Source organism: Zonotrichia albicollis, chromosome 3 (assembly GCF_047830755.1).
Source record: "Zonotrichia albicollis isolate bZonAlb1 chromosome 3, bZonAlb1.hap1, whole genome shotgun sequence".
NCBI lineage: Eukaryota > Metazoa > Chordata > Aves > Passeriformes > Passerellidae > Zonotrichia > Zonotrichia albicollis.
In genome coordinates, this window is record NC_133821.1 from 1,011,450 (window position 1) to 1,024,704 (window position 13,255).

The 13,255-nt window shown below is 54.8% G+C and overlaps 1 protein-coding gene across 1 annotated transcript in view; it reads right to left on the minus strand.

Annotated features, from left to right (window-relative positions):
* Window positions 1-407: 407 nt before the first annotated feature.
* The window catches only part of HADHA (hydroxyacyl-CoA dehydrogenase trifunctional multienzyme complex subunit alpha), a 29,608-nt gene continuing 16,760 nt past the window's right edge, over window positions 408-13,255 (minus strand). The window contains exons 9-20 of the mRNA XM_005496587.4: window positions 13,010-13,128; window positions 11,928-11,984; window positions 9,381-9,490; window positions 8,989-9,123; window positions 8,277-8,448; window positions 7,538-7,624; window positions 6,013-6,153; window positions 4,883-4,951; window positions 4,469-4,664; window positions 3,613-3,727; window positions 2,700-2,845; window positions 408-934 (exon numbers count right to left, since the gene is read on the minus strand). Coding sequence (XP_005496644.1) covers window positions 789-934; window positions 2,700-2,845; window positions 3,613-3,727; window positions 4,469-4,664; window positions 4,883-4,951; window positions 6,013-6,153; window positions 7,538-7,624; window positions 8,277-8,448; window positions 8,989-9,123; window positions 9,381-9,490; window positions 11,928-11,984; window positions 13,010-13,128 — 1,493 coding nt within the window. The 3' untranslated portion in view covers window positions 408-788. The remainder of the gene's footprint in view (window positions 935-2,699; window positions 2,846-3,612; window positions 3,728-4,468; window positions 4,665-4,882; window positions 4,952-6,012; window positions 6,154-7,537; window positions 7,625-8,276; window positions 8,449-8,988; window positions 9,124-9,380; window positions 9,491-11,927; window positions 11,985-13,009; window positions 13,129-13,255) is intronic.

Genomic DNA, 13,255 nt, shown 5'->3' on the forward strand with positions numbered 1-13,255 from the left:
CAGGGTTCAGCCATGGCCCAAGGCCTGCCAGGGAGCAGGAAAATGGCAGGAAGCTGGAAGGGAAGCCAGGGAGGGGGGGCCAGGCCAGTGACAGGTGCCCAGAGATTTAAAGCCTTTTAGTTTAACTTGATCTCTCCCCACGGGGGGGCCCTCTGGCCTTTGGCTGCTCGATCTGCAATTACAGGCAGGTCCATCTGCCAGGATCACCTGCCAGGATCACCCCGAGGCAGAGAGAGCTGGAGGCTCCTCACAGCCCGAGTGATGGCAGAGGTGACATTGCTTTGTCCCACACTGTCCATGTGCCCCTCCATGGACCCACACCATGGACAGGACCCCAGGGCCTGAACCAGTCAATCCCCACTCAAGCTGTTCCCTCAGGGAGATGGAAGGAGAAGCAGGAGTCCAAGCCCAGGAGATGGGGCTTTATTTTGGTGGCTGTTGATGGAAAGGCAAGGCCTCGGCTCCAGCCACAAGCTGGATGCTACTGGCCAGGCTGGAAGCTCTGGAGGCAAAGGCAGCAGGAATTCCCTCCCCCAGCACGGAGCCCCCAGGCCCAGGCTGGCATGGGACGGACGTACCCAACACACAGTGGCTGGTAAGGCACTTGAAATGACTACAAGCCATGAGGAAACCTCCTGCCCCCCTCCTTCCTTTCTTCTTTTTTTCCTTCCTTCCTTCCTTCCTTCCCTTCCTGCCCCGGGAGCTTTGGAGATTAACCTATGGAGAATGGGGTGTAGAGGGGAGCTGGGGCCCGGCTGGAGGAGCTGTCGGGGTGTCCCCAGGCCACCTCACTGGTGGAACTTCCTGCTGGGGCTGTTGGCGTGGTCCAGCAGGAGCTGGCACGGTGTGAACTGGCTGCCGTACACGGCCTCGTACTTGCGCAGTTTGTCCACGAGCTGCCGGGCGCCGTAGGAGTCGGCGAACCTGAAGGGACCTGCGGGGACAGGGACACGGATGTGATGGGGACATGGTGGGGACAGAGCTGGGACAGGGACATGGCAGGGACAGGGACATGGCTGTGATGGGGACATGGCGGGGACAGAGCTGTGACAGGGACATGGTGGGGACAGAGCTGGGACAGGGACATGGCAGGGACAGGGACACAGGGCTGGGATGGGGACACGGCTGTGACAGGGACATGGCGGGGACAGAGCTGTGACAGGGACATGGTGGGGACAGAGCTGTGACAGGGACACAGATGTGATGGGGACATGGTGGGGACAGAGCTGGGACAGGGACCTGGCGGGGACAGGGACATGGCTGTGATGGGGACATGGCGGGGACAGAGCTGTGACAGGGACATGGCAGGGACAGGGAGGGGACAGGGACACAGCTGTGACAGGGACATGGCTGGGACAGGGACACAGGGCTGGGATGGGGACACAGCTGTGACAGGGACATGGCTGGGACAGAGCTGTGACAGGGACATGGCAGGGACAGAGCTGTGACAGGGACACAGAAGGGACAGGGACATGGTGGGGACAGGGACACGGTGGGGACACACGGCTGGGACAGGGACACATCTGGGACAGGGACACAGCTGTGACAGGGACATGGCTGGGACAGGGACATGGCTGGGACAGGAACACATCTGGGACAGGGACACACGGCTGGGACAGGGGCATGGCAGGAACACAGATACAGCTGTGACAGGGACACAGCAGGGACAGGGACACAGCAGGGACAGGGACATGGCTGGGACAGGGACATGGCTGGGACAGGGACATGGCAGGAACACAGATACAGCTGTGACAGGGACATGGCTGTGACAGGGACACAGCAGGGACAGGGACATGGCTGTGACAGGGACACAGCAGGGACAGGGAAGAGGAAGCACCAAGGTGCCTGGAAGGGTCCCAGCACCCAGAAGCAATGGCTTTGTCCCATTCATCCTTCTCTGCAAGAGACCCCCCAGTGTCTCATCAGGGACTCTGCTCCCTGCTCACCTGAGCTGGGGAGGGCTGGGGACAAGCTGGGACATGGATAATCACAGAATCATGGATGGTTTTGGTGGGAAGGCATCTCAAATCCCATCCATTCCCACCCTGCCAAGTCTCACCCCCTCCCACCGTCCCAGGCTACTCCAAGCCCCAGTGTCCAGCCTGGCCTTGGGCACTGCCAGGGATCCAGGGGCAGCTCCAGCTGCTCTGGGCACCCTGTGCCAGGGCCTGCCCATCCTCCCAGAGAAGAATCCCTTCCCAATATCCTGTCCAACCATGGGAAGCCATTCCCCATTGTCCTGTCCCTCAGGCCTTTGTAAGCAGTCCCTTGGGGCTGCTCCCTCAGTCTGAACATGGCTCAAGGAAGGAAAGCACCAGGCATGTGGCAGAAGCACCACCTCAGGTCCCAGAGCCCTTGGTGAACTTCAGCAGCAGTGTCAAGAGACAGCATCAGAGTCATGGACTTATTTAGGGTGGAAAAGCCCTTTGGGACTATTGAGTCCAAACATTCCTCAGCAGTGCCAAGACTACCACTGCCCCATGTCCCCAAGTGCCCAGAGTTTTTAAATCCCTTTTTAAATGGAGAGTTTACAGCTGTGCCAGGGCTGGACAGCCTGGAATTACTCCCAGTATCCAACCTACACCCTCTGTGATGCTACTTGAGGCCATTTCCTCAAGCTGCAGCTCAAAGCTGGCCTTGCCACGAGGCTGCAGCCCATGGGGAGCTCTGGAGCCCAAAGCTCAGCCCAGAGCACTCACCTCCCAGGCAGGGGGGGAAGCCCAGGCCGAACACAGCCCCGATGTCCCCCTCCACGGGGTTGCTGAGGATGCCCTCCTGCAGGCACATGGCGGCCTCGTTGACAAACCGTGTCACCAGGCGCATCTGGATGTCCTCGTCGGAGCAGCTGTGGGACAGAGGCCGTGAGAGCTGGGCAGGGACAGCACACAGGGGGGACACAGAGCCAGGCCAGGGGTGGGAATGGCCTCCCTGGGATGTCCCAGTCCATGTGAGGATCAGGGCTAAGCTCTGGGAGTGTCCTGAAGCAGGCACTAAGAACAGGGAATGGCTGAGATTGGAAGGGACCACTGGGGCTCCTCTAGTGCAGGGTTTCCTGGAGCATGGCACCCAGGATTGTGGCCAGGTGGATTTGGAATAAAAGTAAGGGTTTGATCAGCCTCTGTGTTCAGCCATGTCATGGAATCCTGGAATGGTTTGGGTGGAAGGGACCTCAAAGCCCATCCAGTGCCACGCCTGCCATGGCAGGGACACCTTCCATTATCCCAGGTTGCTTCAAGCCCCAGGGGATCCAGGGGCAGCCCCAGCTGCTCTGGGCACCCTGTCCCAGGGCCTGCCCACCCTCACAGGGAACAATTCCTCATTCCCAGTATCCCATCCATCCCTGCCCTCTGGCACTGGGAGCCATTCCCTGGCTCCTGTCCCTCCATCCCTGTCCCCAGTCCCTCTGCAGCTCTCCTGGAGCCCCTTCAGGCCCTGCCAGGGGCTCTGAGCTCTCCCTGGATCCTTCTCCCATCCAGGTGAGCACCCCCAGCTCTCCCAGCCTGGCTCCATATCCCTCAATGCCACCTGCTGCCCCTCGTGCTGCTGCTCAGAGCACAGGGAGCTGGGCAGAGCAGGAGCAGCCCCAGCCTTCCCTCACACACAGGTACTCACACGTCAGGATTTGCTGGCACCCTGAACTTTTCCAAGATCTCATCCATGCCAGAATTGAGACTCCTGTTCTTCACTCCCTCCTGGTACACGTAGAAGCCTTTCCCTGCCTTGCGACCTGCAGGGATCACAGCACACAGTCAGCTCCTGCAAATGTCCTGTTTCCTTCTCACACCTTGGGTCTTGTTTTGTGCCTGCTGTTCCTGCTCCTGGACAGACCCTCCCAGCACTGTGCACTCAGAGCACTGTCACAGACATGTTTTATGAAAATCCTTTCCTTAGGATTTCCTCCTGAGAAGCTGAGAGGCCTCAGGAACAAAATGTAAACAATGATTATCTGCTGCTGTGGAATGCAACAGGTGGGTCTGTGATTGGATGTTGGATCCCATGTTGGATGTTTGTAATTAATGGCCAATCACAGTCCAGGTGGCTTGGACAGAGAGTCTGAGACAGAGCCTTTGTTATTCATTCCTTCTTATTCTATTCTTAGCCTTCTGAGCAAATCCTTTCTTCTATTCTTTTAGTACAGTTTTAATGTAATATATATCATAAAATAATAAATCAGCCTTCTGAAACATGGAGTCAGATCCTCATCTCTTCCCTCAACCAAAACTCCCTGTGAACACGGTCACAGAGCACAGACCTGCTGCCTCACCAGGGGCACAGGGAAGGGACCCAGCTCCACCTTGGCAAGATGCTGCTGCTGTGCCAGGCCCTTTCTCTGGTTCCACAGGACCAACAGCAGCACTGCCTCTGTGGGAGGGATTCCTGCCCCATTCCCAGGGCTGTTCTCCCCCTGCTGTTGCCTTCCCCGGAGCAGAGGGGACGCCCTTTAGCTGAGAACACCTCAGCAGCTCACCTAAGAAGCCTTTCTGCACCATGAGCTTGAAGAGGTCGATGCTGCCCCCTCCGAAGCGCTGCCCAAAGGCCTTGCCCAGGTCCTCGGCCACGTGGGTGGCCACGTCCACGCCCACCTCGTCAATCAGCGTGGCCGCTCCCACCGGGAAGCCGAAGGCCGTGGAGATGGCATCCACTTTCTTCGGGTCAATGCCCTCCTGCAGGAGAGGAGGGGAAACCGTGAGATCTCGGGGTGAGGTGGGGCACAGAGCCCAGCCCCATTAACTGACTGCAAACAGGGGCCAAGAGCAGGCTGGGGACAGCCACAAACCCAGGGCTGGTGACACACATCCTCTGCTGCCCACACCCAGGCTGAGCCCACCCCTGCCCTGGCCAGAGCAGAAGCAATTTCCATGATTATCTGGGGAACGCTCACCTGGAGAACTCGAACCACCTCGGACAGCATTGGCCCCAGGCACCTGGTGGTGTAGAATCCAGGCCCATCCTGGGAAAAGCAGTGCAGGGAGGCAGGTGAGATCTTGGCAGCACCACAACTGTGGCTCACAGCCCAGGCTGCACTTCAGACCCCCCAAACCCCATCTCCTACACTATGGTATTGACTGCTAGAATAGGTTTGGGTTTTTTTTTTCCCTGTAGAGCTCAGCAGTATTTGCACGCTTCCATCAACTTACTCCCTGCAAGTTCCCATCCCAGTGTTTTTATTTGAATTAGTGCCTGCAGGTGCAGAGCAGGCTGCTGCTGCACCAAACCCAAGAGGCTGGTGAGGAAAAGGGTGCTCAGCACAAGGGAAACCAGCATAAGCCAGTTGTTCCACCTCTGCTGGTCCCACAAAGTGAGGAAGCAGCAGATGAGCTGCAAACTGCCCTGCAGGGAGGCAGCTGAGTGGGGATGAGGCTCAGGGAAGCAGCTCTGTGGCCCCACTGGTGTTTGGAGATGCCCAGAGCACTTTCTGACAAGCCAGTTTCCCCAGCACTACAGGAAAGACATGCTCAGCATTCTGGCAACCTCAGAAATCAGGAAAAAGACAGGGACACCTTCTTGTGCCCCAGGTTGCTCCAAGCCCTATCCAATGGACAATTCCAGGAATGGGGCAGCCACAGCTCCTCTGGGCAACCTGTGCCAGGGCCTCCCCAGCCTCACAGGGAAGAATTTCTCCCTAATATCCAATCTAAATCCACTTTTCCATGTATTCCTGCCCCTCTCCCCCAAGATTTAAGCCAGGCAGAGCAGAGTTGCTGCTCACTGACCCTCTGTCCTTGCAGCCTGCCAGGGAGCTGAGGTGGTGACAGCCCTGTGCTGTCTGGGATGCCCTGGAAGCTGTGTGGGACAGCAGTGCCAGCTCCTCGTGCTGGCCCTGCACGTGTGCCTGCTGCCTTTCCATGCCTGCCCTGAAGGACATGTGAGGATCACCTGGGCACTTGCCCCTTTCTGACTTGCCTTTTCACTTCTCAGAGGAGCAGCCAATGTGTCCACAGACATGTTTCACCCTCCCCTCAGTGCACAAACCCTTTTATTTATTACCCAGCCTCAGCAGGGTCCCCTCACCTTCACCACGATGACCACTTTGCCCTGTTTGAGGCCAACATCAACAGCACAAGCAGCTGTGTCCTGGGAGGTTTTCTCTGTGGTGATGATTTCCAGCAGCTGCATCTTGTCAACAGGGGAGAAGTAGTGCATCCCAATCACCTGGCAGAGAGAGGAGCTGGGTTCAGAGGGATTCTGGCTCCCAGAGGAATCAGCTGGGTGAGCTGAGTGCAGAGGGAAGGCCCTGAGCACACTCTGTACCCCTTTATGACAGCTCTCCAATTCCCTTCTCTCCTTGATTTTCCAAGGAGAGAAAACCAAGGACACAGCACATGCCCAGGAGCTCCTGCCTTTGAGGATAAAGGTACAATTTTTACAGGACCACTTCAGTCAAATCTGCCTGGGATTCCCTGAGCTCACCCCCAGGGAATTGAGGGGCATGGTGTGACCTGGAGGGACACCAGAGCTGGCAGTGCAGCCCCACCCAGTCTGCTGGGCTCAGGGAGTCCTTGCAAGCTGCCTGTGAATGTCTGTGGTGAGGAAATGAATTTAAGGATGAAAAGGCTTCTATCCAGGAACTCATTAGAGAGGGAAGTGCAGCCTTCCCCCGGGAACAGCGTTTAAGTGCAGATTATCTCAGTGTGCCTCCCTGTGTGAGTGTGACCATGCCATCAGCGTGTCACCTTCATGCCTCCTGGCAGCCACACTTGGCACCAAGCCCTGGGTAAGTCAGAGGCACCTTGCTGAGTTGCAGGCTGCAAAACTAATTAAAGAAAATGTGCTAATTAGTTAACTGACTTCCTATGAGTTTCCCCCTAAGAGTCATTGTACAGGCAATTTAAACAGCAAGAGGATGTAATTTGTGAGGATGAACAAATGAGGCTCAGTTGGCAATTTGGATGCAACAGAAGTCCCACAGCAAATGAGGAAGAGGCTCAGCAGGGTGACAGGAACCTCCAGCAGGTCACCTCACCCTCACAGGCACCACAGGTACCCCTGGCAGGGCAGTAGGATCAGTGCTCCTGCTCAGATGGACTGAGGCTGCAAAAGCCCTGCAAGGTCACTGAGTCCCAGCTGTGCCCAATGCCCACCTTGTCACCAGCCCAGAGCACTCAGTGCCACATCCAGGAATTCCCTGGACACCTGCAGGGATGGGCACTCCAAACCTCCCTGAGCTGCCCCTTCCAATGCCTGACTACTCTTTACAGGAAGAAATTCCTCCTGATATCCAAGCTGAACCTGCCCTGGAACAGCTTGAGGTAATTTCTTCTCATCCTGGGAGCAGAACCCAAACCACACTTGGATCCAACCTTCCACAGCTTCTCTGCCCCCAACACTTTCTGATGTGTGCTGCCCTGCCCCACCAACATCACCCTTGGGGTGAATCCACCTTCTCCTCACCTGCCCCCAAGCTCTTTGCTCAAAGCTGGCCCTGGGAGCAGAGGATGAGCTGTGCCATGTCCTGAGGAGGGAGCAGAAGGTCTCCAAAGCAAAGCCACCTCACCAAGGACAGCTCTGTGCAGGGCACGTGGCCTTGGGGACTCACCTTATCAGGCCTCTTGCTGGCAGCAGCAATCTGGCTGATGGGGAGGGCAGAGGTGTTACTGGCGAAGATACAGTGAGTAGGGATCACCTGGAGGGGACAAAGGACAGTGAGCAGGGATCACCTGGAGGGGACAAGGGACACACAGAGTGAGTAGGGATCACCTGGAGGGGACAAGGGACACACACAGTGAGTAGGGATCACCTGGAGGGGACAAGGGACACACACAGTGAGCAGGGATCACCTGGAGGGGACAAGGGACACACACAGTGAGCAGGGATCACCTGGAGGGGACAAAGGACAAGGGACACACACAGTGAGCAGGGATCACCTAGAGGGGACAAGGGAAACACACAGTGAGCAGGGATCACCTGGAGGGGACAAGGGACACACACAGTGAGCAGGGATCACCTGGAGGGGACAAGGGACACACACAGTGAGTAGGGATCACCTGGAGGGGACAAGGGACACACACAGTGAGTAGGGATCACCTGGAGGGGACAAGGGACAGTGAGCAGGGATCACCTGGAGGGGACAAAGGACAAGGGACACACACAGTGAGCAGGGATCACCTGGAGGGGACAAGGGACACACACAGTGAGCAGGGATCACCTGGAGGGGACAAGGGACACACACAGTGAGTAGGGATCACCTGGAGGGCACAAGGGACAGTGAGTAGGGATCACTTGGAGGGGGGACAAGGGACACACACAGTGAGTGTGAGCTCAGGACTGATACTCACAGCCTCCACCTCCTTCAGCACTTTGTGTTTGACACTGATGTCCTCAAACACGGCCTCAATGACCATGTCTGCCTTCTCAAAGCCCTTGTAGTCCAGCTGGCCCATCAGGTTGCTGAGGATGGAATCCCTCTCAAACGATGTCAGGCTCTTCTTCTTCACCTTGCCGTTCAGCCTAGGGAGGGACAGCTCTGTCACAGCTCCTGAGTGTGCCAGCCAGGCTGCTGGAGGTGCACCATGGGAATTCCTCCTGTCTCCCCACAAAACTCCATCTCTGACCCTGCAGGACTGTCACTCTGGGCTGTGACCCCTCCTACATGGGAACAGGAGAGTCCTGCTCCCACAGCTCAGCTGAAGGTCAGTCACTGACATTCCTGACTACACACAGCTCCGTACTATTACTGCAGAGCCAGGAGAAAGAACATGGAAATAAACCCAGAAAGAAAACCCTGGAATGCCTCCCCTGCCATGGGCCTTTAGGCAGCCAGGATCACTCTTTCCTTAGCTCTAGAAGTTACTGCTGAATCTTTGGACTCAGCCACGGCAATATCCCAGCACACGGCATAGGACAACATTAAAATAAAGCTTTTCTATGACATCCAGTGGCTCCTCCAGCAGAACAGCAGTGTCAGGAGCTGCTGATGCTGACAGCACAGGAGAACTGTGACTAAACCCAGCCCAGTGGCACCAGAGCAAACCCCCTGAACTCACATACCCCTTGTAGACCTGCTGCTGGCCTCTGTCCAGACCCTTCTGTGCCGTGTCCTTCAGAATGGTCTTGATGCCCTTATCCACGGAAACCTGGGCGATGCCAGCTCCCATCAGCCCTGCTCCCAGCACTGCCAGAGTCCTGCAGGGAAGGAACAAGGGGACACCTTCAACATGGACAGGGACAACTCCCATCACTGCTGGCAGAGTCACACAGCTCCTGTCATCCACCCAGGCACCACCTGAGCGAGGCCACACAGCAGTGAGGCCTCCAAACTGCAGTGGGTCAGGCTCTGGAGGCTGGAAACTGCTCTGATCACAGCTCTGCAGCTCACTCAGCCCCAGGAGCCTTTCAGAGACCCCCAGCTGCTCCTTCAGACATCCCACACTGGCACTTACTTGACCTCTTTCTGAGGATGCCCAAACTTGTTCTTCTTGCAGTGCACCTGCCCATGGTAGAGCCCCATCAGGGCCTTGGATTCCTTGGTCACTGCAAGTTGGCCAAAGCTCTGCAAGAAAGGCAAGAAGGAAGAAGAGGTGTTGGCATTAAACAGCTTTCTCTCTCTTTTATGCCAGCACACAAAAACATGGCAAGGGGGAGACAGGCACTGTGTGACTGCACAGGTGAGCAACCCAGATAGAAAAGGGACAAGGGCCCAGGTCACCCCTGAGGAGAGGCAACTTCTGGGCTCAGCACAGCCCAGCCTGCACCACCTCCTCCTCCCCAACAGCACAGGGATGTGGAGCTGCTGGAGAGAGCCCATGGAGATGCTACAAGGGCTGGAGCCAGGCTGGGAGAGCTGGGGGTGCTCACCTGGATGGGAGAAAGATCCAGAGAGAGCTCAGAGCCCCTGAAGGGGCTCCAGGAGAGCTGCAGAGGGACTGGGGACAGGCATAGAGGGACAGGAGCCAGGGAATGGCTCCCAGTGCCAGAGGGCAGGGCTGGATGGGATATTGGGAATGAGGAATTGTGCCCTGTGAGGGTGGGCAGGCCCTGGCACAGGGTGCCCACCCTGGACCCCTGGCAGTGCCCAAGGCCAGGCTGGACATTGGGACTTGGAGCCACCTGGGATAGGGGAAGGTGTCTCTGCCATGGCAGGGGTGGCACTGGATGGACTTTAAGGTCCCTTCCACCCAAATCATTCTGGGATTTGATGATTTCAGTTCCTCAGGACTAGACTGAGGTTTGAAATTTGAAGGAAAGGACTGGACTTCCCTGACATGAGACCCTTCCTCCCCCACATACATCCTACATTAACTGGGGCCCCTGTTCCCACAGATCCAGGTGGAAGCACTCTGTCCTCAGGTTTTGACAAAAATCCTTACAAACAGGTCAGTTCTATCTGACAGCAGCAGCCTGATCCTATTTCCAGAGGATCACAGGCAATAAAATCTAAGGCCTGCATAACCTCCCAGCACTCAGCAGGAATGTTCTGAGGAACACAAAGCATAAGCACACACAAAACAAAAGTTGTCTGAGCCAAGTCTGCTAAGAAAAAGCAGGGAATGAGGTTTGGAGCAGGCTGCACCTTCCTTCACCACTGTCCTGCCAGTTAAAAATACCCAAAACAAAGCCTAGAAGAGAATCTGCAAACTCCTGTCCTGGGGGAGAGAGTGAGGCAGTAAAAAAAGCCACAACACTGACACTTATTATTCTTCAGGGGTTCTGGGAAGATCTCCATCCTGCTGCTGTTCTGGGGAAAAAAAACCATTCATTCTTTGCTGTAAGGAACAGAGTATCCCAAGGCTTTTATTCAGCACCAGCCCAAACGTGGCTGGAATGCACAACCAGCAGCGATGGGGCACCGCTAAGGTGGCAGCCACAGCTCTGACCAAGCCTTGGCACCAGAAGGGAGCAAAAAGAGTTACAGAGCACATCAGGGAAGTGGGAGGTGGATGGATTTCATCAGCATTTAAGGGACAATGACCTTGGGGACGACCCAAATACAGAGATAATCAGATGGACACGTGGGGTGCTGGGGATTCAATCCTGCAGAGCTGGCAGTGCCCAGCTAAGCTCACCTGTGACTCTGTGCACAGCCAGAATTGCCACTGTGGCACCAGAAATAACAAATTTGCACAAGTGTGGCAAAACAAGGACCAGTGAGGAAAAAATAATTAGGGACAGGTTGCTTATTATGGCAGAGAAATGGAGGGATGAGGATGGTTGAGGGAAACAAAGACTCTGTGGTGTGTGGGGAAGAAATGGGATAAAGCAGGGAGGACACTTGCCTGCTCCAGCCCTGGATCTGCCCACCACAGTCTGGCCTACACCCTCAATTAAACTCTAATCCAGTTCTCCCTGTGTCCCAGCAAAGCACAAGCAGGTCTGGATGGTGTTTGGGACATGAGGCTCCCCCATCCCTGGAAGTGCCCAAGGCCAGGCTGGATAGGGCCTGGAGCAGCCTGGGGTAGGGGAAGGTGTCCTGCCCATGGCAGGGGGAGGGATGGGATAGGCAGCAGGCTGTGATGAACCTTTGGTGGGGTAAACACAGGTCCTGAGCACACCTGATACCTTGGGTTTTTAAGTTTTTCTGTTCTGTTTTGGTGTGCAGGTTTTAGCTTTTAGCACTGGGATCTTTTCACAGGGTAGTTAAATCAAAACAATCCTGTTCCAACTGGAGATTCAAGGCCAATCTCTTCAAACTTCAGGCCCAAAGCATGAACAACATGAAAAGAGGAGGGCAGGCAAGCAGGCAAGGAGGATGAAACTTCATCATTTGAAGCTATTAATTGGGCAGTTAACTCCTATATGCAAATGGACAAAAACTTCTAAAAGTGTGACCAAGCTCTCTTTTGCTCCCATCTTGGAGCCATCTGGGTACTGCCTTGGAAGGCACTTCAATAAATATCCTCTTTATTCCTCTTAACTCTGTCTGGCCTCTGTTCCAGCTCCTTAAAGCTCCACACCAGGACCTGATCCCTGCCAGCATCTCCTCTCCTTACCTGGGATTCAATGAGGTATCCAGCATCTCTCCCCTGATCCAGACCAGTTTTTACAACCTAATCCAAAAGCAGAAAAGACACAGCACAGTTCAGTCATGCTGCAAACACATATTTTAACAGGATTCCCTGTTGTCTCCAGGATTCCCAAATTTCAAGGCACATTTCAGACTCCCTGAATCCTGTCCCTGCTGCTCTGTGTCACCCTGTTCTTCTGGCACAGGACAGGTGAGGATTTAACCAGCAGGTTCATTTTTAGCCATTCCCTATGGTTTTAGGAACTGTGCTCCTGTAATGTCACTGCTCTCAAATCATTCACAGGTTTTAGAGGAGTCTGGGCAACAACTTCAACAGTGAAAAGTCATTCTACAATAAGGATTCATTCACAGAGTGAGTATAACAGGATGTCTGTGTAACAGAGGAGATTAATAAACTTAATATTTTATGTAATAAATTATTAATTATAAAGCTAAAAAGCTAAAGTATTACAGTGAATACTTTATGTGTACAAATATGTAGTTAGTGCTGTGAGAATCATAGCAATTTCTATTTTTATGGTGTCAAACAGGTCTCCTGAACACTTCAGAGACTGTACAGAAAACCTGGGAAAACTGCAGCTGAAAGTCTCATGGACAAAATATTCCAGCTGAGCCTTCCCTCAGCTGGGATTCTGCTCTACCCCTCACTGGTACCAATACCCATGAACTGGTGATCATATTTTGGGCAGTGATTCTGAATTCTACCCCACAGCCAGCACTCCTCAGGACTGATCTCTGATCATATTTTGGGCAGTGATTCTGAGTTCTACCCCACAGCCAGCACTCCTCAGGACTGATCTCTGATCATATTTTGGGCAGTGATTCTGAGTTCTACCCCACAGCCAGCACTCCTCAGGACTGATCTCTGATCATATTTGGGGCAGTGATTCTTAATTCCACCCCACAGCCAGAATTCCTCAGGACTGATCTCTGTGAGGATCAGGATGTTGGCTTGACTCAGAGGAAGGATCACCTTCCCTCTGCCTGTCCCACATTTTCCCAAGATCCACCTGCCCTGCAGCTCCTCCCCCCTGGCAGGGGAGTTACCTCGATGATCTTCAGAGGAGCAGGGTAGAGCCCTTTGGTTTGCTTTTGAACTTTGCTCTCCACTGTCTTGTAAACTTGCTGCCTGACGAAGGGAAGAGCCATGGCATAGTCTGTGAGCCCTGCAAGGTGGGACAGAACAGGGGTCAGCACAGTGCTGTGCCTGCCAGGATGGTAAAGGAACACAAACGTGAATATCTGCACTAGAAACATGCACCTGAAACCCAGGCAGCAGGGGCTGCTCAGAGG